This window comes from Cebus imitator, unplaced genomic scaffold, assembly GCF_001604975.1.
Source record: "Cebus imitator isolate Cc_AM_T3 unplaced genomic scaffold, Cebus_imitator-1.0 Scaffold5, whole genome shotgun sequence".
NCBI lineage: Eukaryota > Metazoa > Chordata > Mammalia > Primates > Cebidae > Cebus > Cebus imitator.
In genome coordinates, this window is record NW_016107320.1 from 11,539,380 (window position 1) to 11,567,005 (window position 27,626).

At 36.2% G+C, this 27,626-nt stretch overlaps 1 protein-coding gene across 1 annotated transcript in view; it reads left to right on the forward strand.

The window, feature by feature from the left end:
- The window catches only part of KCNU1 (potassium calcium-activated channel subfamily U member 1), a 133,055-nt gene that overhangs the window by 14,413 nt on the left and 91,016 nt on the right, over positions 1-27,626 (forward strand). The window contains exons 3-10 of the mRNA XM_037741569.1: positions 4,149-4,210; positions 5,320-5,410; positions 9,041-9,152; positions 10,121-10,196; positions 11,511-11,586; positions 16,156-16,326; positions 17,576-17,667; positions 19,312-19,422. Of these exons, the coding sequence (XP_037597497.1) occupies positions 4,149-4,210; positions 5,320-5,410; positions 9,041-9,152; positions 10,121-10,196; positions 11,511-11,586; positions 16,156-16,326; positions 17,576-17,667; positions 19,312-19,422 (791 nt within the window). The remainder of the gene's footprint in view (positions 1-4,148; positions 4,211-5,319; positions 5,411-9,040; positions 9,153-10,120; positions 10,197-11,510; positions 11,587-16,155; positions 16,327-17,575; positions 17,668-19,311; positions 19,423-27,626) is intronic.

Consider the following 27,626-nt stretch of genomic DNA (forward strand, 5'->3'; position numbering starts at 1 on the left):
TGTTTGTCTTATTCTTCTAGAATGCCCATTATAGTTGTTTTTCTTGCATATATGCTGCTCTTTTAATTATAATTTTTATCTTGGATTTTTTGCTTGGTGGTCTTGGAGAATTCCTTTATTCTAGTTCACTTACATCAGTATCCATTCTGATATTCAGTACCTGTATTGAGATTTTAATTTTGTCAATCACATTCCCTCCTGCCCCAAGAACTCTCTTACTCAATTATTGTTCCTTCTGATTGTAGGCTTCGTTTATTTTATCAGTATAATATCCTCTCAAATCTCACTAGAAACTCTAATTGTAATTTTAAAATGTTGAATCTTAACAGATTCTGAGTTAACACTTTCATGAAAGTCATTCTGTGTACTATCTTTGCCTGATCCTCCTGTTTTCCTATACTTCTCATAAAAAGGCACTTTTCCATTGTAAGCTAATATTCCCAAAGGTTTAGACTACTCAGGGTGGCCTTTTAGATTGCATCGGATTTCATTTCTTATCTGAAGACCCCTGCAACTATCCACTAGCTAAATGGATTTTTAGATCCTGTTGTGAAAATCAAAGTCCCAGGTTTCTATGTGTTTCCTCATAAAGAAAAGGATGGGGAATAAGGCTGGGGCCAGCAATTCTACAGACAAGGCTCTGTCTGGATGAGGTCTCCACTCTTTTAGTTGCTTTTTCTTTGACTTCTTTCTAATGTACCTCCTAGAAAAATAACTGTTGCCACTAGCCAAGAGGTTCCTCCTCTGGGACTACTAATCCTCAGAGTGTCTCCTCTTGGCCACTTTTGGCTGACTGGCCCCATCTTCAAACCATGGCCTCCGTGGCTCAGGTACAGGGCTTTCTACCCATCTCTGAATAGCCAGCTCTTCCAGATTTTGCTCCTCCAATCTAAGAAAAAGGTACAGCTCTTCTCAAATTATTTCTCATTTCTACCCGGATCACTGAACAGTGTCTGTTGGGCGACGCGGCAGAGCCCTGGCATCAGAAAGTAATCATCTTGAGAGTTGGTAAGAATGACTGACAACACTACAGGTTTGAGATAGGAAAGTGTTATTGGAATGAAGGAAAACTGCAGTAGAGTTCAGCAAGGTGCTTCAGCAAAACACGACTGAGTGTGCTGAGATGGACTTTTCCTTAGGGGTGACTCTGGACCTTAAAGCAGGAGCTTAAGGGTAATTTGGACCATATTAGCCACATAGATCGTAATAAATGATTACATTTGTAGATGTCGTGGGCCCTGATTTCAACAAGGGTTGCACAAAGAGTTTCAACATGCATCCATTCTGGAGACGTATAGAAATTCTAGCTACTTACGAATTTGGGGGAAAGAAACCTGGAACCAGGTGCCTGATTTAGATAATAGGAAAGTCCGAATGACTTCTAAATTCCTCAGGTAAGGAGTTTTGTCTCTGGATGGCGTCCTTGCTGGGCACCAGGTGATCTTTTCGCTTTTCAGTGTCTACAAAGCCATCTACTCCCAGTGCCTTCTTTTGGTTATAAAATACATTTTGCTGTCTCTTCCCTATGATTTCTGGATAATATTCTTTGGATTTGTGGTATGCAGCTCTTAACTTTGATAATTTTTTTTTCTTTTTAAATTTACTTATGTGTTTTTGTTCATTTCCATGGTTTGGGGGAGTTGTAAACATATGGCATGTATGCCATCATCTTTCCAGAAATCTGTCAATATATGATTTTTGCATGAACCTTTTATGGGATCTCATGAGAGAAACAATGTACATAATCATATGTAAAGAAAAGCAAAAGTATTTTACTAAAATTAATAATTACCAATATGCTGCTATTAAAAGATGTTTGAAGTGGAGGTATATGTGTGTGTGTGTATCTCCACTCCCAACATCTTTTCTGAGCTTCACATCACACTTGTAAATGCATATCTGCATGGGATCCTCAGACTTAGTACTATCTTCATCAACACTTTACCTAGATTTTTTAAATGTAACTTACAATAACAGCTGAGACCCTGATCCTACCACTTACAAAGCAGTTGAAAGAAAACCAGCTGAAGCTCCCAGCCTCTTACCCAATCACATGTAAACTAGGGTAAATTAAAAATAGAAGAGCATTTTTGGAAGGAGCTTTGCTGCTGCAGAAATATGGGAGTGCTTTCCTCTCATCTCAAACTTAGGACAGGAAGCTGAAGAGGGACCACTCAGAAATCTCAATTTGCCTCCATTGGAACTTTGGGAGCACGGAGGACAGGTCTGTGGCTCCTTTGTGGCTCACTGTTGGGCTAGCTGCTTTGTGTGAGATGAGTTGCCACCCGGGGCATAATCTGTCCCTTCCAGTGTTTGTTGGAGCAAAGAAACTTTAAGAGTTTCCATGGGCCTGACGTGGATCACATGGGAGAGACTTCTATAACCAGATGAATGGGGAATCTGGGAGGATAAGGGCTCCAGCAGCAAACAAAAGAGAGAGAGAGAACAGTTGCAATGAAAGAACACACTTCACCAAAATCAAGGGAACCAAAAATGGAATGATCGGCCACTAAATATCAAAAAGACTGTCTTCCCTCTTCCCCTTCCCCTTGCATTTCTCCCCTTTATTTTGCTTCGCTATATTTTCATAGCATTTAGCTTCTAACATTTCAGATAATTTGCATATTAATTATCTTCATTTGTCATCCTGGCTGTGGAGGGCAGGGATCTTTGCGTATATTGCTCACTGATAAACAGAAGAGTACTTGGGTCATAAGAGGAGCTAGAGAAATATTTCTGGAATTTGAATAGGAATTAAGTTGGAATCTCCAAAGAGCAATGAGACCACACATGAAAGTAAACATTAAAGATCTTTCATACCCAGAGATCCCCAGGGTGTGAGCATCATTATCTAATATCAGCTCAGGAAGACAGTTTCTTGTCTTGTCTCCCCTTTCTGTTCCCTCCCCACATGGAGCTACAATTCTGGAGAAGTCAGAGGAAGCCTAGTCAGCAGAAACCAGGAATAAAAACCTAAGAAGAGTTAATAGAGGTGAAACTGAGTCCTTTCCTAATATACCTAGCCCACCCAAAGAACATCTGAGCTAAAATAAAGAGAAGATTTGGCTGGGCACAGTGGCTCACACCTGTAATCCCAGCACTTTGGGAGACTGAGGTAGGCGGATCATGAGGTCAAGAGCTCATCCCGGCCAACATGGTGAAACCCTGTCTCTACTAAAAATACAAAAGTTAGCTGGGCATGGGGTTGTGCACATCTGTAGTCCCAGCTACCTGGGAGGCTGAGGCAAGAGAATCACGTGGACCCAGGAGACAGAGGTTGCAGTGAGCTGAGATCGTGCCACTGTACTCCAGCCTGGGGATAGAGCAAGATTCCATCTCAAAATAAATAAGTGAATATAAATAAACAAATAAATAAAAGATTTAATCATAAATAAAATTCAGAGTTTCATTGTTAGAATTACACTCGACTAAACATGTTCAAAAGCTGGATGGTTTAGAAACTATAAATAACTGGAGGAATGCTAAATTACCTAAAATTAACCTGAAATGTCACAAAGGCTGCAAAAGATTTATCCAAACACATCCAGGGCTTTGAATAGACAGTTTCTAATTGCATTCCCCAAGTTCCCCCTGTTTTACAGACCAAAGGCATTGGCATAGTAAAACGTCACCTTCTTCTCACTTGTAGTATTTTCCCTACTGTGAAAATTCTGGCTATCCTTTAGGGAACACATGTCTGGAATTATTTCTTCTATCATATCACCAACAATTCAAATCCAGGGTCTATTTCCAATAGCTCCTTCTTTTCTAGCATGTTATAAATTGCATAATACCTATTAAGCACTTAATAGATGTTTGATGGGTGAATACATGATAGGACATCTTGAGATCAAAGATTAAAAGTCTCTAGAAACAGCAAGAAGGACAAGCTCTGTATTCTGAAATGTGTGTGCAAGTTAAAATTTGGTAAGTAAAATGGGTACATGTTCATTTTGTAATACTCAGAAAAAGTCCAATCAAGTTTTCTTGAATGGATAAATGGATGAATTAATGAATGCTAACATAAGTGATATGTGAATAAATGGCTGCATGTACATAGGTACGATAAAAAGAGACACACACTTTTGTTGATTTATTTAATGTCAATGAAATAGATTTAGACATTTGTCCCTGTTTTTCATTTTCAGATGATCCTTGTCTTTGTACTAAGCATCGGGTCTCTTATAATCTATTTCATCAATTCTACTGAGTGAGTACAATGTCCAGTCATGCTTGTCTGCTGTATCAGTATGTTGCTCAGCTAATTTAGAATTTTCTCCTCAGGAATAATGCTTAATATACTTTCACACACACACATGCATGCACACATACACGCTCATAAAAAAGAATGATGTGTTTAGCTTCCCCCACTAAGCACTAAGCTCAGCTCTGCACAAGATACAAGAGTTTCCTTGTATCCTATCACCTTCCACTGCTAGGGGTCAGGGTGTTGTGCAACCCCCACCCCTGATTTGCTCTGGAGTCTCTGGAATGCCAGCCTTCGGCCTTCTTTCCCTCACTTAGGCCACTCATGAAGGTTTCATATGCCTTTGGTTTCCTTAGGTGCTGGAGTAGAAACTCTGTTGTAGTTTCAGAGTTCCTCATAGGTTTCAAGCAACTTTGGATGGTATTGAGAAAGGAAAATGCCAGCCCTCACCTGTGACAAAGAAGCAAATTGTTGACTGACATCCTCTGAAAGCATTCCCTTTGTATTTCTCACAGTTAGGGCAGCTATTTTGGACAAAGCCTGATCTAATTTGAATTCCATGCCAATCACCTGGGAATTATATTGGATTTCTAGCTAAAATGGAATTGGGATTGCAAGGCCACAAAAACCAGGCAACTATAGAGAACCTAGGGGAACTGGTTGTTTGCATTGTAAATTCCTAAGGGATATTTTAGGAGATTTTCTTTGAATTTAGCTCATATCAATCCATTTGACCTAGAGTATCTCTATATCAGAAGAGAACAAATGTCGAAATATCCTGACCAGATAGATGTTCTTGCAAACCAAGAAGAGCCCCATAATCTCTCTGGCTCTGAATCCCCATTGTTAAAATGGAAATAAAATCAATACATCTTATGAAAGAAATTGTGGGTAATTTTCCTGTTATTTCCAGCTCCATGGGCAGTCCGCTGGTTTTGTTCATGCATTCCTCTACTCCCAAGAGAAAAGCAATTTCCTTGAGATCTGAACTTAAGTGTCTGGAATCATGGTGAATAACGAAAAACTTTCCTATTCTTTTTCTTTAGTTAGTCTTATATAGACAGTACTTTAAAAATATTCATCTTTGCAAACTGTCCTTATTTCTTTTCCAGCCCTGTTAGAAGCTGTTCGTCATACGAAGACACAACCATCCCTATTGATTTGACTTTCAATGCTTTCTTTAGTTTCTATTTTGGATTAAGAGTAAGTACCTTTCAAAAGTGGGAGTAAAATCCAAACACCACAGGCACAACATACAGAGAACTAACTGTGCCTCAGTTGGTCCTACACGCTGCCCAAGTTTTCAAACTCTGAAGATAGATGGTCTGTGCCCTAACTTGTTAAATATATACTGATACCTAAAAACTCTCTCTCCTGCATTTGAAACAGTAAACTAGGTTAAAAGCTTCAACAAAAAATGAAAATGGAGCTGAAAAACACAACGTGAGAACTTCACAAAACATACACAAGTTTCAGTAGCTGAATCGACCAAGCAGAAGAAAGGATATCAGAGATTGAAGATCAACTCAATGAAACAAAATGAGAAGGCAAGATTAGAGAAAAAAAAGAGTAAAAAGAAATGAAAAAAGGCTCCAAGAAGTATGGGATTGTGTAAAAAGACCTAATCTATGTTTGATAGCAGTACCTGAATGTGACAGAGAGAACGAATCCAAGCTGGAAACCACTCTTCAGGATATTATCCAGGAGAACTTCCCCAACATAGCAAGGCAGGCCAATATTCAAATCCAGGAAATACAGAGAACACAACAAAGGTATTCCTCAAGAAAAGCAACCCCAAGGAACATAAATGGCAGATTCACCAGGGTTGAAATGAAGGAAAAAATGCTAAGCACAGCCAGGGAGAAAGGTGGGGGTACACAGAGTGGGAAACCCATCAGACTCCCAGCAGATCTCTCGGCAGAAATCCTACAAGTCAGAAGAGAGTGGGAGCCAATATTCAACATCCTTAAAGAAAAGAACTTTCCACCCAGAATTTCATATCAAGCCAAGTTAAGCTTCACAAGTGAAGAAGAAATAAAATCCTTTATGAACAAGCAGTTGCTCAGAGATTTCATCACCACCAGGACTGCCCCACAAGAGCTCCTGAAAGAAGCACAAAACATAGAAAGGAACAATCAGTACCAGCCACTCCAAAATGTACCAAATGGTAAAGAGCATCAACACAATGAAGAAACTGTGTCAACTAATGGGCAAAACAACCAGCTAGCATCAAAATGGCAGGATCAAATTCAAACATAATAATATTAACCTTAAATGTAAATGGGCTAAATGCCCCAATCAAAAGACACAGATTGGCAAATTGGATAAAAAGACAAAACCCACTGGTGTGCTCTATCCAGGAAACTCATCTTACATGCCAGGACACACATAGACTCAAAATAAAGGGATGGAGGAAGATTTACCAAGCAAATTGAGAGCAAAAAAAAGGCAGGAATTGCAATCCTAGTCTCTGATAAAATAGACTTTAAACAAACATAGATCAAAAGAGACAAAGAAGGGCATTACATAATGGTAAAAGGAACAATGCAACAAGAAGAGCTAACTATCCTAAATATATATGCACCCAATACAGGAGCACCCAGATACATTCAGCAAATTCTTAAAACCTACAAAGAGACTTAGACTCCCGCACAATAATAGTGGGAGGCTTTAACATTCCACTGTCAATATTAGATGGATCAACGAGACAGAAAATTAACAAGCATATCCAGGACTTGAACTCAGATCTGGACCAAGAAAACCTGATAGACATTTACAGAACTCTGCACCCCAAATCCACAGAATATACATTCTTATCAGCACCACATCACACCTACTCTAAAACTGACCACATAATTGGAAGTAAATCACTAATCAGCAAATGCAAAAGAACGGAAATCATAACAAATAGCCTCAGACAACAGTGCAATCAAATTAGAACTCAGGATTAAGAAACGGATCTAATTAAACTCCAGAGTTTCTGTACAGCAAAAGAATCAATGATTAGAGTGAACCAGCAACCAACAGAATAGGAAAAAATTTTTGCAATCTATCCAACTGACAAAGGGCTAATATCCAGAATCTACAAATAACTAAAACAGATTTACAAGAAAAACAAACAAACAAATCCATTCAAAAGTGGGCAAAGGATATGAACAGACATTTTTCAAAAGAAGACATATATGAGGCCAACAAACATATGAAAAAATGCTCATTATCATTGGTCATTAGAGAAATACAGATCAAAACCAAATTGAGATACCGTCTCATGCCAGTTAGAATGGCATTCATTAAAAAATCTGGAGACAGATGCTGGAGAGGATGTGGAGAAATGGGAACACTTTTACACTATTGGTGGGAGTGTAAATTAGTTCATCAATTGTGGAAGACAGTGTGGTGATTCCTCAAGGACCGAGAAATAGAAATTCCATTTGACCCAGCAATCCCATTACTGGGTATATATCCAAAGAATTATAAATTGTTCTGTTATAAAGACACATGCACACGTATGTTCACTGCGGCACTGTTTACAATAGCAAAGACCTGGAACCATTCCAAATGCCCAATCATGACAGACTAGACAAGGAAAATGTGGCACATATACGCCATGGAATACTATGCAGCCATAAAAAATGATGAGTTTGTGTCCTTTGTAGGGACATGGATGAACCTGGAAACCATAATTCTCAGCAAACTGATACAAGAACAGAAAATCAAACACCACATGTTCTCACTCATAGGTGGGTGTTGAACAATGAGAACACATGGACACAGGGAGGGGAGCATCACACACTGGTGTCTGTTGGGGGAGACTAGGAAAGGGACAGCGGCAGGTAGGGAGTTGGGGAGGAATAACATGGGGAGAAATGCCAGATATAGGTGACGGGGATGGAGGCAGCAAACCACATTGCCATGTACGTACCTATGCAACAATCCTGCATGTTCTGCACATGTACCCCAGAACCTAAAGTGCAATAACACATATATATATATATATATATATATATATATATATACATACATATATAAATGAAAATGATTCTTTTGTTAAATGCCATCATCGTGTTGCCATGACCTCCTTACTGGATTCCTATCTTTACTAATAATGACAAGCTAGCAGAACTTAGTACCAAGTCTCTGGAGATGTCCTTGATTCCACTGGTGGCATGCATGCAACATAAATATGGAAAACAATTTTGTATCTTTGTTTTATTTTGCTACACTCATTTATTAAATATTTATCTCATTCTAGAAGCATTTATTAAGACCTGTTCTAGATCTAGATTTCAATGTCATTATTCCTTCCATGTTTGTGGGAGACTGTGTATACATAAAATATACACATACATGTATGTATATATAGGCATGTTATATATAAAAACATATCTTTTTTTTTTTTTTTTAAGAAAGAGTCTTGCTTTGTCACCTAGGCTGGAGTACAGTGGCATGTTCTCGGCTCACTGCAACCTCTACCTCTCAGATTCAAGTGTTTCTCCTGCTTCAGCCTGCCGGGTAGCTGGGATGACAGGCACCTGCGATTACAGGCACCTGCAACCGCGACCAGCTAATGTTTGTATTTTTGGTAGAGACAAGGTTTTGCCATGTTGTTCAGGCTGCTCTCAAACTCCAGACCTCAAGCTATCAGCCTGCCTTGGCCTCCCAAAGCATCTACATAGCATATAAATATTTGTGTCTGTATATATGTAAATAGGAGATCAGGGCTCCAGTTGTAAATGGAGTAAGTAAAATGCCGCTGGATAATGGTATCCCTTGTGTTCTCTTTTAAATTCTTAAGGGTAATAGAATTTGTGTTATTCTGCTTCCATTTCATAGTTTATGGCAGCTGATGACAAGATCAAGTTCTGGCTAGAGATGAATTCGATGGTAGACATCTTTACTATCCCACCAGCCTTTATTTCTTATTATTTGAAGAGCAATTGGCTAGGTACGTGTACTGTGGGAACTGGGAGCAATATCCATGAAAAATAAAAACTCAGCATTCAAGTATCTATTTTTCATTTTTCCTTAATGCCTGACGTCATTTTAAAAACCTCTCACCTTAATAGTATGGTTTTGTAATACAGTTGCAGAAACCATTTTTTTACTTCAACACATAGCAGTGCAGCAGGCACACAGCAGGTGTTCAATAGTTGTTGATGGCATTGGCTGCATTTGTAACGTGAGACGCAAGCCTCCAGCATCCCATTCTCCTCATAGCACCTTTATGCTGGGATCCCACAGAACAGGGGGAGATGAAAATCCTCCCTTTGTTTTTAAAAGCTAGTCATCATCTCCATATGTGCTATGATATTTTAATTGTTTAATTAGGTGTTTCGTCTTTAAGGCGGATGTGTTGACAGTGCATGAATATTATGTAGCTTTTATCAGTTTCATGTCATTTTATATTATCTATAAAATAAATATGAATTCTATTCCTTGCTAATATTATCATGCCACCTAAAGAAAAACATTGTACAAACATTGTGAAGCATATCATAGAGATTTTATAGTCAGAAGTTTAAGTGGTTAAGGGTAAATTTGCTCTCCGTTCTAAAGAAGAATTAAATAGAGTAAAATGAATAGTCTCCATAATATGTGAGGCACGCTTCTACATGCTTAATATGGATGCAACAACTCTGTGAGGTTAGTACTGATATAATAGCACCATTCTACATTTTACATTCCCATCTTACAGATAGGGAACTAGAAAAGTCGAGGGGATTGCCTTAGGTTACAACAGCGTCAGGGATAGTATTTGAACTACAGGTTATGCTGTTATACCTATCACGAGAGTAAATTTGGAACATGTCAGGGAGAAAAAGAATGCAAGCAATTTCAATGGCGTTATAAGGTAGGCTCCCTCTGGGGTGACCCTCTGATTTTGACAGCTTTCTTCTTTCCATTGGTTTGTAGGTTTAAGGTTCCTAAGAGCATTGCGGCTGCTGGAACTCCCTCAAATCTTGCAAATTCTACGAGTCACCAAGACCAGGTAAGTAGTCCTGACCAAAGTACTGCTTACATACTAGTTTGGATTAGAAAATGAATGTATTAACTGGACCTCAAACTCAATACATGTCTTTTCAGAATGTCAGTGCAAAGATCATGAAATTTCTCAGCTAATAATATTTAGCTGAGACAAATATTTATTTATAAATAAATATTTATAAAGAACAAGATAATATTTGTTCACATTCTCCCATTATATTACATCTTGCATTAGCTGAAAACTTTGCAACCATTTTAAAGAGCTGGTTTAGTCTTTGTTTTGTAAAGCTATGGTATATAAATTTATCTAGGTTTTAATTCTAGGTCCCTCCACCAAAAAAAAAAAGTCAAAGCAATTCAGAGGCATTGGTTCTACATATTTGACTCATGTGTCTCCTAGCTAGGTAAAAAAAAAAAAAAGAAACAACTCTTCAAGCTTTGGAGTATAATACAATTCCTTAAAGCATAAGTTACCCAGTAGCAGCAGTGAACTATTGCTTACGGAAAAATAGCACCTAAGTATTTCCAGGCAACAGCAAGAACGTAATCCAAACTACCTTTGAGCATCAACACTTGTAAAATTTTCAGCAGTTTGGTCTGTTACCCACTCAAAATCTCCATACCTTGACAATAAAATTAGAAGCATCAAATATTAGAGACCATGTGGATTTCACTGCTAACGTGTTTATGAATTACAGAGAAGCTGGAGGAGGAAAGACTTTTCCTGTGTGACAGGTGGTGCTGCCTGAAAACCATAGAGATCTTAGCTAAATTCTAGGGCTCTACTTAGCCGACAAGGGCTCCTCTAGTCCTTCTTCTCTTAAAGACCCTGTTATCAGTTCAGCAGCCTGAGTGACTTTACATTTTTGTGTCCCGCTCAGAATTTTGTTTTGCAAATCTGCTCCCTGGATTTCTACTCCTTAGATTCCTGGCATAATGCATTGTATATTATTATGTTGGACAACGTAGCAATCTCTATGATCCACATGTAGTATATTTTTAAAAGTGATGTGAGGCCAGTGGCTATCACAGCAAAATTCAAATTTTCCAAACAAGCATATGGGACTAGGCGAGTTTCAGAGCTGTGTTTCTCAGCCTCTAATGAGTATATGAGTCAGGCAAAGAATCTTGTACTAATGCAGATTGGGAGATCGGGGTAGTGCCTTGGATGCCACATGTCAAATATGTTCTCGGGTAACGCCATTCCTTCTGGTCCATGAGCCACACTTTGTGTAGCAACATCTTAGAGGATGAGGTGTTTATGTTGTTCTGGACTCTGTTAGAGAGACTCAACCGCTCTTTGTCTTTCTTCCTCTAGTAACTCAGTGAAGTTTTCCAAACTGTTGTCAGTAATTCTCAGTACCTGTTTCACAGCTGCAGGATTCATTCACCTGGTAAGCATCTCATCTTAATCCCTAGTGGTGTCTGTTGTTACCAGCATCCTTTTATTAAAAAATGGAAGGGAACCTGCTGAGCCCTTATCTCCATCACTGTAAGCCAGTGAGAGGTGTGTCTTTTTACTTCCCGTTATCAGGTTTTCATTACCTCATAGTCTCACAAATATGCGTCTCCTACAATCAAGGTATCTCTGCTCCCTCTTCCAACTTTCAAAATTACTCTTAGGGAAGACATAGTAAGCTCCAAAGGTATCAGCAATAGATAAAATGTAGCACTATATCTTCATAAGCTTAGAGTCCTGGGCCAACCAGGGGAGTAGCAGCTGTTAGTGTCCCTGTAGAGACCTCCTGGTCACCACAGGATGCCAAAGGAAAAGCCATTACGACTTTTTTCTTTTTCCTTTAATAGCTGTTTCAATGAGAGGCTCTAAGGCTAAGTGTGGCCTACAATTACAAGCATATTATTATATTTGACCTAATTATGTTTTTATTTTTTGTTTGCTATTTTTTGTCACTTGCTGACTTTTAAAAAAAGCTCACATAAAAATCAAATGTCTTATTTCTTTGGGAAAATATAAGCTGCTAATTATCCCACTCTCCCAAGGCCACCAACAGCCATAGCTGAAGAATAGTTTCTCCCTATGTACAGCAGGTGCTGCTGGGTATAACACAGGCTCTGCCAGGCCTACTTATATCCTTATATTCTTGCTCCAGTCCTCCAAGAATTTGAGCATGTTTCCCTGCTGGACATCTGGTCTTCCAGGAAAGGAGACCTCCAGCAAGGACGTAAGCACAGAAAAAAGGAGAAGCAATCAGATGCCTTATGAATTAAATGATGCCACTTTGAACCGTAGCAGCTTGTAGAACATTAAAAAACTAAAAGAGCTATATCCCAGAGAAAATAAAATAGCAGATTTTATTGAGAGGATATTTGAAATGGCAAGCCAAAATAAGAGCTATGGTTGTCCTAATTCACCATCTTCCTGTTCTCACACTATCCTTCAGCGAAAAGATGATATCATTCAAAGATGAATTTTAACTAGAAAGGAATCAATATGGTGCCTGTGCCTAAATTCTGCTAAAAGTAACTAGAAGGTGTTTTGGAGCAGAGCAACACTAGTATAATGGAAGTTATAAAATAAAACAGTTATGAAAGCAACAATTTGATAATTTGTCCAAGAGAACAAAGGAAAAGTTAAGAGAAAAAAGCCATTTATATTTTAAAAAAATACAAATAAGTTTTTTAGAAAAACTAAAAGTGATGCTTCATAGAATATTTATAAGGTTTTAACTAAGGGATTATTAAACAATAGAAGGAATTGAAAGTGGGCCAAAATGTACCAGAGAAAAATAAGAAGAGCATTACAGAGCTAAAAACCACATTAGAGGGAAGCAAAATGTAACAAATTTGACAAAAACACATTCAGAAACATGATGGACAGGACTGGAGCAAAAATCTTGACATGGAAAGTAACAAATATACTCAAATGTAAAGAAGAAGGAACATCAAAAAGGGCAGTATTGATTCAACCTACTGTAAATATCGTTCGTGTCTTACAGAAAATAAGAGAACAAATTGCAGCAGAAAAGTGTTTTAAAATAAGGTGTTGAACTTGTAAAGGATAGACTATATTCCAGGAGAGATGATTCTAACTTATTAATTCCAATCATATCTTGGAGTAGTTACTGACATTCAGGGATAAAAAGATAATCCAAGCAGAAAAAAGCAAGGTCTATACAGGGGGAAATCAAGGAGACTAACTTCAGATTTCCTGGCAATATTGGTCAATACCAGAAGATGATACAGCAGTGTCTATAAAGTTTGCATAAAAGAGAGTATAACCTGTCCTGTCATTTAAAGTATGCAAGCCGAAATGCACCAGCAAGGTTCTTTTGAATCTGTATTAAAACTTAATGATACAATTCAGACACATAGAAAATCAAGGAAAAGAGAATTGAAGAATGTGGAAGCCATGGTCAGAAGTAGTGGTAGTGGTCGGGTGCAGTGGCTTACACCTGTAATCCTAGCACTTTGGAAGGGAAAGGTGGGCACATTATTGGAGCTCAAGGGCTGGAGACCAGCCTGGCTAACATGGCAAAACCTCATCTCTACTAAATATACAAAAATTAGCCAGGTGTGGTGGCAGGTGCCTATAATCTCAGCTACTTGTGAGGCTGAAGCAGCCACATCACTGGAAGTCAGGAGTTTGAGACCAGCCTGGCTAACATGGTGAAACCTTGTCTTTACTAAAAATACAAAAAATTAGCCAGGCATGGTGGCACACACCTGTAATCCCAGCTACTCAAGAGGCTGAGGCAGGAGAATTGCTTTAACCTGAGAGGTGGAGGTTGCAGGGAGCTGAGATTGTATCACTGAACTCCAGCCTCAGTGACAGGGTGAGATTCCATCTAAAAAAAAAAAAAAAAAAACCCTGATAGTTTGGCCAGGCCTGGTGGCTTATGCCTGTAATTCCAGTGCTTTGGGATGCCAAGGTAAGGGAATTGCCTTGAGGTTGGGAGTTTGAGACCAGTCTGGGAAATCCCATCTATACTAAAAATACAAAAACTAGTAGGGCATGGTGACAGGCACCTGTAATCCCAGCTACTCAGAAGGAGAATTGCTTGAGTCCAGGAGGTGGAGGTTGCATTGAGCCAAGATCATGCCACTGCACTCCAGCTTGAGTGACAGAGCTTGACTCCATCAAAAAAAGAAGAAGAAGAAGAAGAAGAAGTACAGTAGTAGTAGTGATTACTGAATGGATATAAAATAGAGCTAAGACATAGCCAAGGTAATTATCATTACAGACTAGAATGTAAGGTTCACAATGTGAAAGTAATATAACTAATATAAATGTTGATGGGCAGGTAAAAGGAGTTGAAAGAGTGCCCTCATATTCTTCTTCTTCATAGTGTGTCTTATCTAAAGTTGAAACAAAGTTTAAAATAATAAAAATTCAGTTTTGAAATGTAGAGATAAAATAGATAATAATTCAGTCTCTTAACATTAGTCCACAATACTTTATCCTAACTGTATTTCCCACCTTGGACTAATGGATCAATGCTAATATGGTTAAGAAGAAAAACAGTATAAATAAGTAGACCCACAGAAGCCTGCCAGCTTCCTTCCTCCATAAACTAAAGAAATACTAAGGAAGTGGAAAAGGATTTGAAATGCCAAATTATTATTCCCAAGGGCAATTAGTTAAATTTTAAAGCATTCTTTAAATTATTGTAAAGGGTACTGTATTTTCAGGTTAAAATAAATTTAGTTTTACTTTGTACATGTTGTGCAGGGATAATATTGAATCCCTGTATTATGATGTTGTAAAAGACAATATGGGATTTTAGCTCAAAGGGAACTGTGCCAATAAATACGAGTGATTTAAATCTGTGTGACTTAATTTTTTTTTTTTTTGTAATATACTAGTCTTGGAAAATAGTGAAGACTCCAGAAGTCAGTGACTTTGCAACAATATCCACTGCTGGCCATGAGAGTTAGAACAGAAATGTAATCCCTTTCTTACTTCTGAGTGGAATACTATAGTAGTCCACACTCTTAACATGCTCATTAAACTTAAGAAAGGGTCAGCACTCGGCAAGTCACTTTTGAAAAGGGAACAAATATCTGAACAAACCACAGGGTTTCTAATTTCCATTCCAGTTCTTAACAACAAAACAAAAAAACCTACTTCCCCTAGTCAGACATCTCTAAGATATTATCATCTTTTGTGCTAAATGGAAATGGAAAATATCTAGAAAATATGTGAGATGAAGAGGAAAAAAGGCCTAAAAAGAGAAAACAAAAAAAATATTTTATTATAAACTGTACACATATATAAATGTATGTTATATATAATATATAATATATTGTCATGTAATATTTTACATACATTTATAAGAAATTTATATATGATATAAATGTCTAAGTTACTTCATTTATCTAACATAAAGAGATAATCTGATAAATTTAGTTTTCTTGAAAGGTGAAGGCCCAAAGGAAAAATCAGAGAAAAATATTTTTAATTTTTTTTTTTAATCACTGAAAGGACCATCATGCAAAGAGGGAAACTACCTGGAAAACCTGTTTATTTTTTCTTAAGTACTAGCATTCTATGTGCTTAAGCTCACTGAAATGAAGTGCACATTTATGTGCTTCTTTTCTTAATGATAACCCTAACCTGGTTAAAAAGTAAGAATAGGTCATAATTGCTCAATCTGAGATGAAAGCCTTTGGAGTTCCCTGGCTCCTGGATGCAATGCTTGTTCCTGCTGGAAGAGAGCACAGAGGCATCTGTCCCCAGTGGAGCTTTTCAAGTGCTGAGCTGGAGCCACAAGGCCCCTCAGATTTTGGCAATGATTATAGCTAAGGAAATCAAGACTTTACAATTACTACCTATGATTTACAAACTCTTCCATTTATGGAAACTCTTCATAGCAACCTGAAAACCACTCAGTATGTCATTTGAATTGAATGAAGTGCAATTAATCTAATGTTTTGCCTATTCTCTAAAATGTTTTCTTGGACTCTATTCAGAGACCTTTCCTGATTCTTCTCTCTTTGGACAGGTGGAAAATTTTGGTGATCCCTGGCTCAAAGGTAGAAATTCACAGACTATATCATATTTTGAATCAATTTACCTGGTCATGATGACAACATCAACCGTTGGCTTTGGAGATGTGGTACCCAAGACATCCTTAGGACGGACCTTCATAATGTTCTTTACCCTGGGGAGTTTGGTGAAGAATATTTTTAATATATTTTGAATATAGCTTCATAAACCAGAAAACATTTGGTTAATGATAATCGATGAAGCAATTTAGATTTAAGAGTGAAAGTTGCATTACTTGGGGAAAGTGCCGAGAGCAAATAAAAACATGCACAGGTCCCGTATTTTCCAAACTGCAACCCCTGGAACTCAGGATAAAATTGCTTGGTTGCCAGGGATGAAGGATGGCAGACAAAAGAAGCAGGCTTTCCTTATTAGGCTCTACATTGATTTGAGCAAACTTATCTTCCTTCATAGTTTGCCCATAAAATTAGTCTTTCTTCTAAAAAGGAAGCATACTTGAGATTTAGTCTGAAGAAAATTCCATTTCTCTCAGCCCAAATGAGTAACCTTTCACCAAAACAGCATTTAACTTTAGAGACGTGAACATCTGTGCCTGGCTTATGAATGTAGCGAAGGCAAAAACCTCCTTTTCTTTTAGTGGCTTTCATTTCAATTTCTTAAAAACTACAACAGAGGTCTCCACTTTTTGATATCTACCCATCCACCATCTCACATCTCTTCATTTTAGTCATTGTCTCTTAACCCTCCTCTGTCGCATATGCTTTAATTTTCCCAAGCCCCAAATAGAATAAAGTCAGAGGGAGAAGGGAAGTTAAAAGTGATAAAAGGAGGGCCAGGTGTGGTGGCTCATGCCTGTAATCCCAGCATTTTGGGAGGCTAAGGCGGGTGGATCACCTGAGATCAGGAGTTCGAGACCAGCCTGGCCAACATGGAGAAACCGTATCTCTACTAAAAACACAAAAATCCACTGGGCATGGTGGTGGACACTTGCAGTCCTAGCCACTTGGGAGTCTGAGGCAGGAGAATCACTTGAACCTGGGAGGCTGAGGTTGCAGTGATCCCAGATCTCGCTACTATGCTCCAGCCTGGGAGACAGACTGAGACACTGCTTCAACAATGAAAACAAACAAAAAAAAAAGTGACAAAAGGATAGGACATGTGGGGAAGTCATCTTGCCACTTTTCTTTGCTTTCATCATTTTGAATGCATAAAAGCCTTATATTAAATTTTAACAAAATCCAAAGGCTGATATAAGGAAGAAAAACAGTGTCAATGCTAACATGGTTAACATGCTATTATGTGCTCTTAGATGACAGAAAGTTTTATATACCCTCTTTTTCCTTTCTAATCTTGAAATTTTTGGAGTATCCATCAAAATAATGAGACCTAAGTTTTTATTTACTGATCAATTTTAGATATTATTTGCGAACTTTATACCTGAAATGGTGGAACTGTTTGCCAATAAGAGGAAATACACCAGTTCCTATAAAGCACTCAAAGGAAAGAAGTAAGTCGTGTTTTAAGTAAAATTTCTACAGTTTGAGAAATTCTGTTAGCCATATATCTCGTTCTAGACATCTATTTTCTAGCTTAGCTATAGAATCCAAGTTAAATATATCAGTAACATCCTTCATTCACTGAAAAGAACTATGCTAAACTAAAGACCGTAAGAAAATATTTGCTATTTGATACAAACCACTACATAAACGCTCATAAGAACACTAAGTCAACTAAAATTACAGATAATGTAATTCACTGTTAATAAATATTATTGTTGGCATTATTTGTGCATTCCTTATCACTAACACTTCCCCTACAGCCATTACCAATTGTCTTACTCATTTTCCTTGTATGGGTAATTTACAGCTAACTTTACATCAGACTAAAGCCATGATTCCAATTTAAAATAATTAATTTCATTCCATTTTCTTAGCCAAAGCTCCACCAAACCATCTGGGGCTCATTTATGGATGAGGATTTGCCAGCATGATTAGAAGTTTCTACCCTCTCTTCTACAGCGCCTCTTAGATGACTGATTTTTTTCTTCTCCATGCCACAGCCATGTGTTCTCAGGAGGAAAATGGAATGGAGTTGTTTTTATAATATTTATTTTTTATAATGTTTTTATAATAAAAATAATAATAAATGTTTTTATAATATTTATTTTGTGGATTTATGTTACCTTAGTTTCCATTTGGCTTTTTTTCCATCTAAGACAAAAAGAATGAAATGGAGATCTTAAATTAGATGTGATCCTTTTTAAAATTTAGTTCCTGTCTGCTGTAATGAAAGAGGCATAATGGAGACAGACTCCTTCGAAGCAGCCTCTTAATACAGTTGGATGAAAACTATAACTGATCTAGGACTATAAAGGGAAAAAGAAAAATATGAGGAAATGAACAAAAAATAAATAAGAAGCAATGAACTTACCTAGATAAGCCAAAATCTGTCCTCATTTGCCTCAGGAAAGGCCCATGGGGCACATACTAAATCAGTCAATAAGGTTTGGGAACTTTAACATTAACTTAGGCTAAAATCATGTTTTCAATAGCTCCTTTAAATGCATTAAACCTAAGAAAATTTTTCATGACAAAAACTATATACATAGAGCTCTGCACCTGTCTTCAATGTTTCTCCACTGGGCTCACGTTTTTTGTAACTGCTAGATATTTGTACATGTGGAAAATAAGCTGAAACAACTTGGAATGTGTTGCTTTCTCAGCCATGGTATTTGGCTGTGGAAAAAATTATGAACTTTGCTGCTTCTCAAGAAAAAACACACAACAACAACGAAAACTCCATATCAGACAACTAAGAATCAAATGAAAACTGGAATGAAAAGTCTATTATAAGCTATAAATAAATGTGAAATGTCTAGCAGTAATGATAGTAACTCTTGCATTCTTAAAAAGCTAAGTGCAATTTAAATGTTTGGAGTCACATTCTACTTTATGAGATAAAAGGCTATGGATATCTGATGTTTCTTTTGTATTAGAAATGCAGTCTTTAGTGTTACTATGTTTAAAATCTGGGTGATGCAAATACCACATTTATTGAAAACCAAGTTTAAGCTAACTGTCCAGCTCTAAGTGCTGACAGGAAGGTGTTTGTGTTTCTCAGATGATCCACCTCACCTGTTCTTGCTGTCTAGGTTCATTGTGGTCTGTGGAAACATCACGGTGGACAGTGTGACTGCTTTCCTGAGGAATTTCCTCCGCCACAAGTCAGGAGAAATCAACACCGAAATTGTTTTCCTGGGAGAGTAAGTATATCTGTATGGCTCATGGTTCTAAATTAATACTTAAAATATATGTGAATATTTGTATTGCAAGAAAATTACCTTCACAATATTTATAGAACATTTAGGAATGGATCATAAACAAAAGGAAAAGGAATATCATGACCACAGCTAATCTCTGCAAATATTTTGAAATATATCTTGTCAGATGATTTTCTGCATAAGTACTAGTATGATTTAAGTGATTATTATTTGGCATTTAGGTTACTCTACACATTATTATCAGACATGACTTCAATCTTCTGCAAAAGCCTGGTGCACTTTATAATTATTATTCTGTTAATTCTTAGAATTAGAAATGTGAAGCTCAAATCAATGCAGAAATGATTCTTCTTGATGGTGTTTTTGTTCTATTCAGTCTACCTTTCCACTAGCAGAGTCAAAGTCAAATATTTTGTCAAGCACTGGGAAATACATATTTAGTAAAGAAAGATTTTAGATATAGTTTAAGTATATAAAGTGTTTTCTTACATTTTCATTTTATAATTTTCAATTTAGTGAGATGGACTCATTTATGTTTTGACTGTTGGCTTTTCTTTTTGAAATTTCCCTTTCTTTCTTTCTTTCATTCCCTCTTTTTAGATGAATTACCTGTTGCTTTATTGACTTTTCTACTCAATATATGTTGATACTAGTCCTTTTGTTTTATATGTTATACATGTTATTCTTTTTGCTTTCACCTTTTAATTTCTCCTGTGTTTTTATTTTCTTACAGAAGTGTTTGATTTGCATGCACTCCATTCAGCTCATTCTTTTTGGCTCCTTGCTTTACTGAAATTCTCTGGCCTCTCTGTTTTAGAATTAAGTTCACATTCCTCTACACTTTTGTGTTCCTAGATTGTAATTTTTGGAATTTAAGATCCATGGAATTGCTTTTGCCTGAAGTGTAGAGAATTAACTTCTTTATTTTTCACAAATTATTAATCACTTGCCCAAATATCATTCACTAAATAAGTCAGCCAGATTTGAAATGATATTTTGATCTTATGCAGGATTGTATATGGGATGGCCTCCATCTTCATGCACTGTGTAGTTGAGCACTCTACTTTCACATTATGACATGTTCAATTCACCATAAATTTGAGCCTTCATGTATATAATAACCAATAGCAGTTTAAACCACTCTATGATGTTACTGCAAGCCAAGAATTCTGTTGAAGTAGCATCACTGTGCCCATCTTTCTAGCAATTTGTGCATTATTTGAATTTTTTGTTAGCAAACAATAAAAACAAAAAGTGCTAAAACTAGGGATAAGAAACTAAGTATTATAATCCAATTGAGATAGACGGGAAATCATTAGATATGTGACATGTTTTATCCACCTTTGCATTTTTATGGACTAACATGCATTATTGTATTTGCTTAACCAAGATAATGAATAAAAATTTTTTAATGGTGAAAATATAGAAAGTATCTACCTAGAATTTGTGAATTTCATCTATACTCTGATAACTCTGAAAATTTACATCCTTATTAGACATTCTTTGTGGCTTCTTATATTTATACAACTAATTGCCTTCTGGATATTTTCACTGTAGTATTATGAAGGCCTATCAAGCTCAACATTCTCAAAAGTGCACTCATAATCTTGTGCTCCCCTTTCTATCTCAAAGGCAAGCAAACAAAAATAAAAGAAGGAAGGCAAACAACATTTTATATCCTAGTAAATGAGACCTGATTAATATATTTCCTTAAAACAGAAAACTGAGTATGTCTCTGATACTCCTGTCTCCCTCAAACCTTATATACAATTTCATCAATACCATTAATTTTGTCTCATATGTAAATCCTAATTCTATTTCTACTATTTCTTCTCCACTCTCACAACCCTATTCATAGTTAAATCTTGTCTTCTCAAAATTTCTCTAAAGGTCACTTTATTGGTTTGTTCTTTGTGCTCTAAAGCTCTTCTCCCTTGATATGACCAGTTATTCCCATTCTTCAACAGAGAGACATTCCCTATGCCTTCTATCTAAATTGGTGTTCTGTAATTTCCTTCTATCTCATTACTCTTTTATTTCCCTTGAAGAAGTTATCACAATCTATAATTGTGGTAGAGTTTCCTTCAACACTGCTGTTAACATGCCCTCCTTTTACTATATACTCATGCCCCTTCTCCCATTTAAATGTGAAGTTTCTTTCTTCTACCTTTGAATCTGGGTGACCTGTGGCTTGATTTGATAAATACAACACAGAAGATGAGACACTTTGCTACTTCAGGTCTAGCATTTAGGAGGATTAACAGTTCCAGCTTCCACTTAGAGCCCTGAGTCATCACGTAAAAAGCCATACTACCTTGCTGGAGAGAAGGCCCAGTCAGCTGTCAGCTACTCTATTCATATAGCTGAAGCAACAGTTGTGTGTATAGCCACTTTGGACATTCCAGTTCCCTGTCAAGCTCCTGGATGAATGTTCATATGTAGACAGCTCTAGTCAACAATATATGGAACAGAAGAACAACCTGGCTAAGACCAGCCAACCTACAAAATCGTGAATATAGTATGTTATTGCTGTATAAGATCAGTCATTTCTAGGATGATGTGTTTTGCAGAAATGGATAATTGATACAACAAGTGGTACTGGAAGTGAGGTGCTACCACACCAAGAGCCAAAATGTGGGCTTTTCCTTGAAACTGGTGGAGACAGAGACCAGCAGAATTTCATGGAGACTCAGTAAAGGCTGGAAGAGCAATGAGGAAATTACTGTTGGGTACTGGAGGAAGAGCAGTCCATGCATGGTATCAAGGCAGAATGAAAAAAAGTCAAGAGGAAAAATGACCTCAGAGAGAAAAAAGTCAAATTTAGGGTGCAATCCATAACATTTGACCTCAAGGTCAAATTCAAAGATTCAAGCTGTAAGATCATTTGTTAAGACCTCAAAAAGATTTAAGGTGGTGACTTCCAGAGGCTCTCAGTAAAGCAAAGGGGCTGCAAAGAAGCTTAAAGATGTTCTTCCCTGAAGCCTTACATTGTCAAGATGGAGAGAGATCTGTCTCCAAGGCATCATGGACCTGGCTTTTAAGGGATGACATGAACCCGAATTAGGTTTATAGAATATTCTCAGTGCTTTAAACAAAAATTTTCTGATAGCAGTCCTACCAACTTGAAGTAAAGGGAAAGAAAGAGATCAAAATGAAGAAAAAAAAAGTTTCTGAGCCCAATTTAGCACACACAGGAATCAGGCAGAGAAAGCTACTCAAGCATAAATATTGGCCTTTTATTAAAAAAAGGGAAGGATGATGACTCAGGATCAGAGGACAGAGAAAAGAATTATGGACAATAGATTAACTCAGGAACACAAAACTGGGCCATAATTGAGAAACATTCTCTACTTCTAATAACATATGCTCAGATTTCAGAATTTCTGTGGACCCGTGATTTCTTGGTGCCCTCCATTACAACCCCCACAGCTTTTGATGGGGCTTGTCTATTACATTTTTTCTATCCTTGTTGGTGTCATCATGGTGTGTTGGCTGTTGTAGTGGGGGTAATCACTTATCCATTCAGTTCACAGGTCTTCACATCAAGACTAGACATGTTAAGGAGCTCCCATCCAGGTCTAGGTCTAATTTAGATGACAGGATCCTGGACATAGAGCCGATTCTCTAAAGACCTCAGACCACAGAGTAATCAAATTAGAACACAGGATTACTCACTCAAAACCACACAACTACATGGAAACTGAGCAAGCTGCTCCTGAATGACTACTGGATAAATAATGAAGTGAAGGCAGAAATAAAGGTGTTCTTCGAAACCAATGAAAATGAAGACACAATGTACCAGAATCTCTGGGACACATTTAAAGCAGCGTCAAGGGGAAAATTTATAGCACTAAATGCCCACATGAGAAGCTAGGGAAGATCTAAAATCGACACCCTAATATCACAATGAAAAAATCTAGAGTAGCAAGATCAAACAAACTCAAAACCTAGCAGAAGACAAGACATAACTAAGATCAAAGCAGAAATGAAGGAAATAGAGGCACAAAAAGCCCTTCGAAAAAATCAACAAATCCCGGAGCTGGTTTTTTGAAAAGATCAACGAAATAGATAGACCACTAGCCAGATTAGTAAAAAAGAAGAGAAAGAAGAATCAAATAGATGCGATAAAAAATGATAAAGGGGATATTACCACCAATTCCACAGAAATAAACTACCATCAGAGATTACTACAAACACCTCTATGCACATAAACCAGTAAATCTAGAAGAAATGAATAAACTCCTGGATACTTACACCCCTGCAAGACTAAACCAGAAAGAAGTTGAATCCCTGAATAGATCAATAACAAGGTCTGAAGTTGAGGTAGCAATAAATAGCCTACCAACCAAAAAAAATCCAGGACCAGATGGATTCACAGCCAAATTCTACCAGAGGTGCAAAGAGGAGCTGGTACGATTCCTTCTGAAACTATTTCAAACAATACAAAAAGAGGGAATCCTCACTAACTCATTTTATGAGAACAAAATCATCTTGATATCAAAACCTGGCAGAGGCACAACTAAACATGAAAATTTCAGGCCAATATCCATGATGAACATTGATGCTAAGATCTTCAATAAAATACAGGCAAACCGAATCCAACAGCACATCAGAAAGCTTATCCATCACGATCAACATGGCTTCATCCCTGAGATGCAAGGCTGGTTCAACATACGCAATTCTATAAACATAATCGATCACATAAACAGACAAAAACCACATGATTATCTCAATAGATGCAGAGAAGGTCTTTGACAAAATCCAACAGCCCTTTATGCTAAAAACCCTCAATAAACTAGGTATCCATGGAACGTATCTCAAAATAATCATATGAAATGGTTAACCATTTATCTTGACCATTTTTATGCTGAATCGTTAGTCCTTTTTTATCTGAATACAATATGATGTGATTTATGTGATTTGAACCTTTGTCAGGTATATACAAGATTATTTCAGGTTAAAAAATCCACCAACTCAAAGTTAATGCCAATTTTTATTAAATTTACCTTAACATTTAACATTTTACTGTTCTTCTTTGCTTCTACGCTTTTGTTATGCCAGCTCATATTTTGGAAAAGATATCAAACCCTTAATTTTGTATGTCAGGGGAGCTGCACTTTTTTGTCCTTTGATGTGTGTGACCACCAAATGTTATCTCAGTTTGGTAGCTGCGTCTTCTGAATTATGAAATGTCTTCATGGGAAGAAAATTGGTTTTCACTCGATTTCTCTAAGATTTTGGCCTAATTCTTCATTGTCTGCTTATATCATGGATGATTTCTTAGGAGACATTTTTAATATTTCATTCAGCTTTTTTATATATCCTCAGTAGGGAGTTGGCTGAAGTTACCTACTTTATTATTCTTGAAAGTATAAGCTCTCAGTTCTGTTAATATTTTATGTATGCAAACATGCACAGAGCTCCCACTTGTCCACATATGCTGATGGTCCTACATCACATACTGAAAGCAAAGTATTCTAAGGCAAAAGAGGAAGTTTCACTCCAAAGGATTGATAACTTCAGAGTATTTGAAAATATTGCTGTTGGTAGTGGGCCAGATGTTAAAGGTGTCTTGAGTCCATTGTAGAGACTTGACTTTAAGAAAGGTAATTTTCTCTGTGTCAGTTCTGATTGTTGGAGTGCTGTGAGTAGAGGGATGACATGATCCTTCATCAGTTATGAGAATTGCAAGTCTCTTCTTCCTGTTGATAATTTATTTGCCTTTTTACTGAATATTACAGGTTTTTGTGATATTTAAAAGTTTTTAATATTATTACAATCAAATATTGAACATTTTCTATTATATTTAATCACTTCTTGTTTTTTGTTTAGAAAATATTTCCCTATCCCAGTGTTTAAAATATGTTGAAATACATTTCCTACTAAGATTTAGTTTTCTTCTTTAATTGGTTTATACATAAGCACATTTTGATTATTTATGTTACTACTTATTTTTAATAATGTAAGCACCAATGCATGAACTCACCACCAAGATGAAATTTAGGACAATAACCCATATCTAACTGTATGATCCTCTCCATATTTCAACCTGCTGTCAATTTTTTTAATATCACTACCATTCTTTCTTACTCCTATGTTTTATTAAATCTATATACACCTCCAAAATGTGCATATTACTTTAGACATGTTAAACTTTATAGAGGGAATACCATACTAGTGTAATATTTGGGGGGTTAGGTTTTATTCACTTTATATTATATTAGTAAGATGTTTTCATATTTTTGAGTGTTGCTATAGTTAATTGGTTTTTCTTGTTAGTAATATTCATTTTCCTCAGCTCCACACTTCTTTTGGTGTGATTGGGGTTACCTCTAAATTTTGAAATTGGAAATAATTTTGTTATCAACGTGCTTGTAAGTGTGTGTGCTTAATAGTGTTAAGTATGTGAATGTTCATTTTTAGGCATTTTTGCCAAATTATTGCACCATTTTGCAAGCCTTTCAGAAATGTGTAAGAGACTTCACATATCTATATATCTACATTCTTTGTAACAATTGGTATGGTTATATTTTTTAATCTTTGCAATAAAATCAATGTAAAATGGAACCTTCTTGTGGTTTTGATTTTATGCTCTTTATCACTACAGATGTGGAGCTTCACCATGTTTATTAGTCACACACCTTTTCTCTTTCCGTGACATACTCATCCATGTGTTTTGCCTATTTTTTTACTTAACTATTTAGTGTGGTTTTTGTTATATAATTTCAGGAATGTGTAATATGTTATTTACACTAATTCTTAGTCAGTTGTGGGAGCTACAATTTCTTCTTCCAGTTTATAATTTGCCTTTTTACTGAATACTATGTCTTTTGATACTATTATTATAGCCAAATATTGAATATTTTCTATTATATTAAAGCACTTCTTGTCTTTGTTTAGAAACTCTTTCCCCATTCCATTGTTTAAAATATGTTGAACTACATTTCCTACCAATAATTTTAAATTTTTGTTTTTGTCATTTAAGTCTCTAATTTATTTAGAATTTTTTGTGAAGATACATTTATAAAGTTTTTACCTTATTCCATACAAATATAATTATTTTGTCAATGTCAGTTATTGAAAAACCCTCCTCTCTCCTCATTGATTCGGCATGCCACCACTATGAATAGTGTACTTTCTATTTTATATAGAAATTATACATATTAATCTTGTAATTAGTTTTGTATATTAATCTTTTTTCTAACCACATAAACTTTATTTTTTTTGTAGTAATATTAAGGGTTTCCATGTAAATAATTATATTTATAATTAATTGTATAATTATTTATATTTGTTATAATTATTTACATTAAATTAATTTATGTTTATTTTATCTTCATAATAAATATAAATCAAGATTTATAACTCTGTGTAAATCTTCATTAATTTCTCTATCCCTGTATTAGTGCTATAGTCTTTTAATTACTTTATAGCAAGTCCTATATATCTATAGGGCAAGTCTTTTTAACTTTCATTTTGTTTTTTGATAGTTGATAAGCTTTCCTTGGCCCTTTATGTTTTATATAAATTTTAAGATTATTTTATCATGTATATTATTTTATTATGGAAAACTGCAGAAATTTAATGAAAATCTAATCAAAACTTTAGATGCAGCATTGACTACTTTAGGCTACAAACCCTTCCCAACTTTTACTATACTGGAGTTATTCATTTATTTAGTTCTAACTTAGTACCTCTTAAAAATATGGTATAATTTCTCAGGTAGAGAGCTTACTAACTTTTATTTCTAGGTACTTGGTATTTTCTGATATTAGTGAAAGTAATATCTTCCAGTTGGGTTTACTAGTTGTTTGCTTTATATACAGGGAAAACACAATTAAATTTTGTATATTAGTTTTTATATCTAACCACATAAATTTTATTTTTTTCTGTAGTAATATTAGGGGGTTCCATGTAAATAATTATATTTGTATAATTATACTTATAATTATTTACATTGAAAATTTATCGCCATTCTAACCGGCGTGAGATGGTATCTCAGTGTAGTTTTGATTTGCATTTCTCTGATGACCAGTGATGATGAGCATTTTTTCATATGTTTGTTGGCCTCACTTATGTCTTCTTTTGAGAAGTGTCTGTTCATATCCTTTGCCCACTTTTGAATGGGCTTGTTAGTTTTTTTCTTGTAAATATGCTTTAGTTCTTTGTAAATTTTGGATATCAGC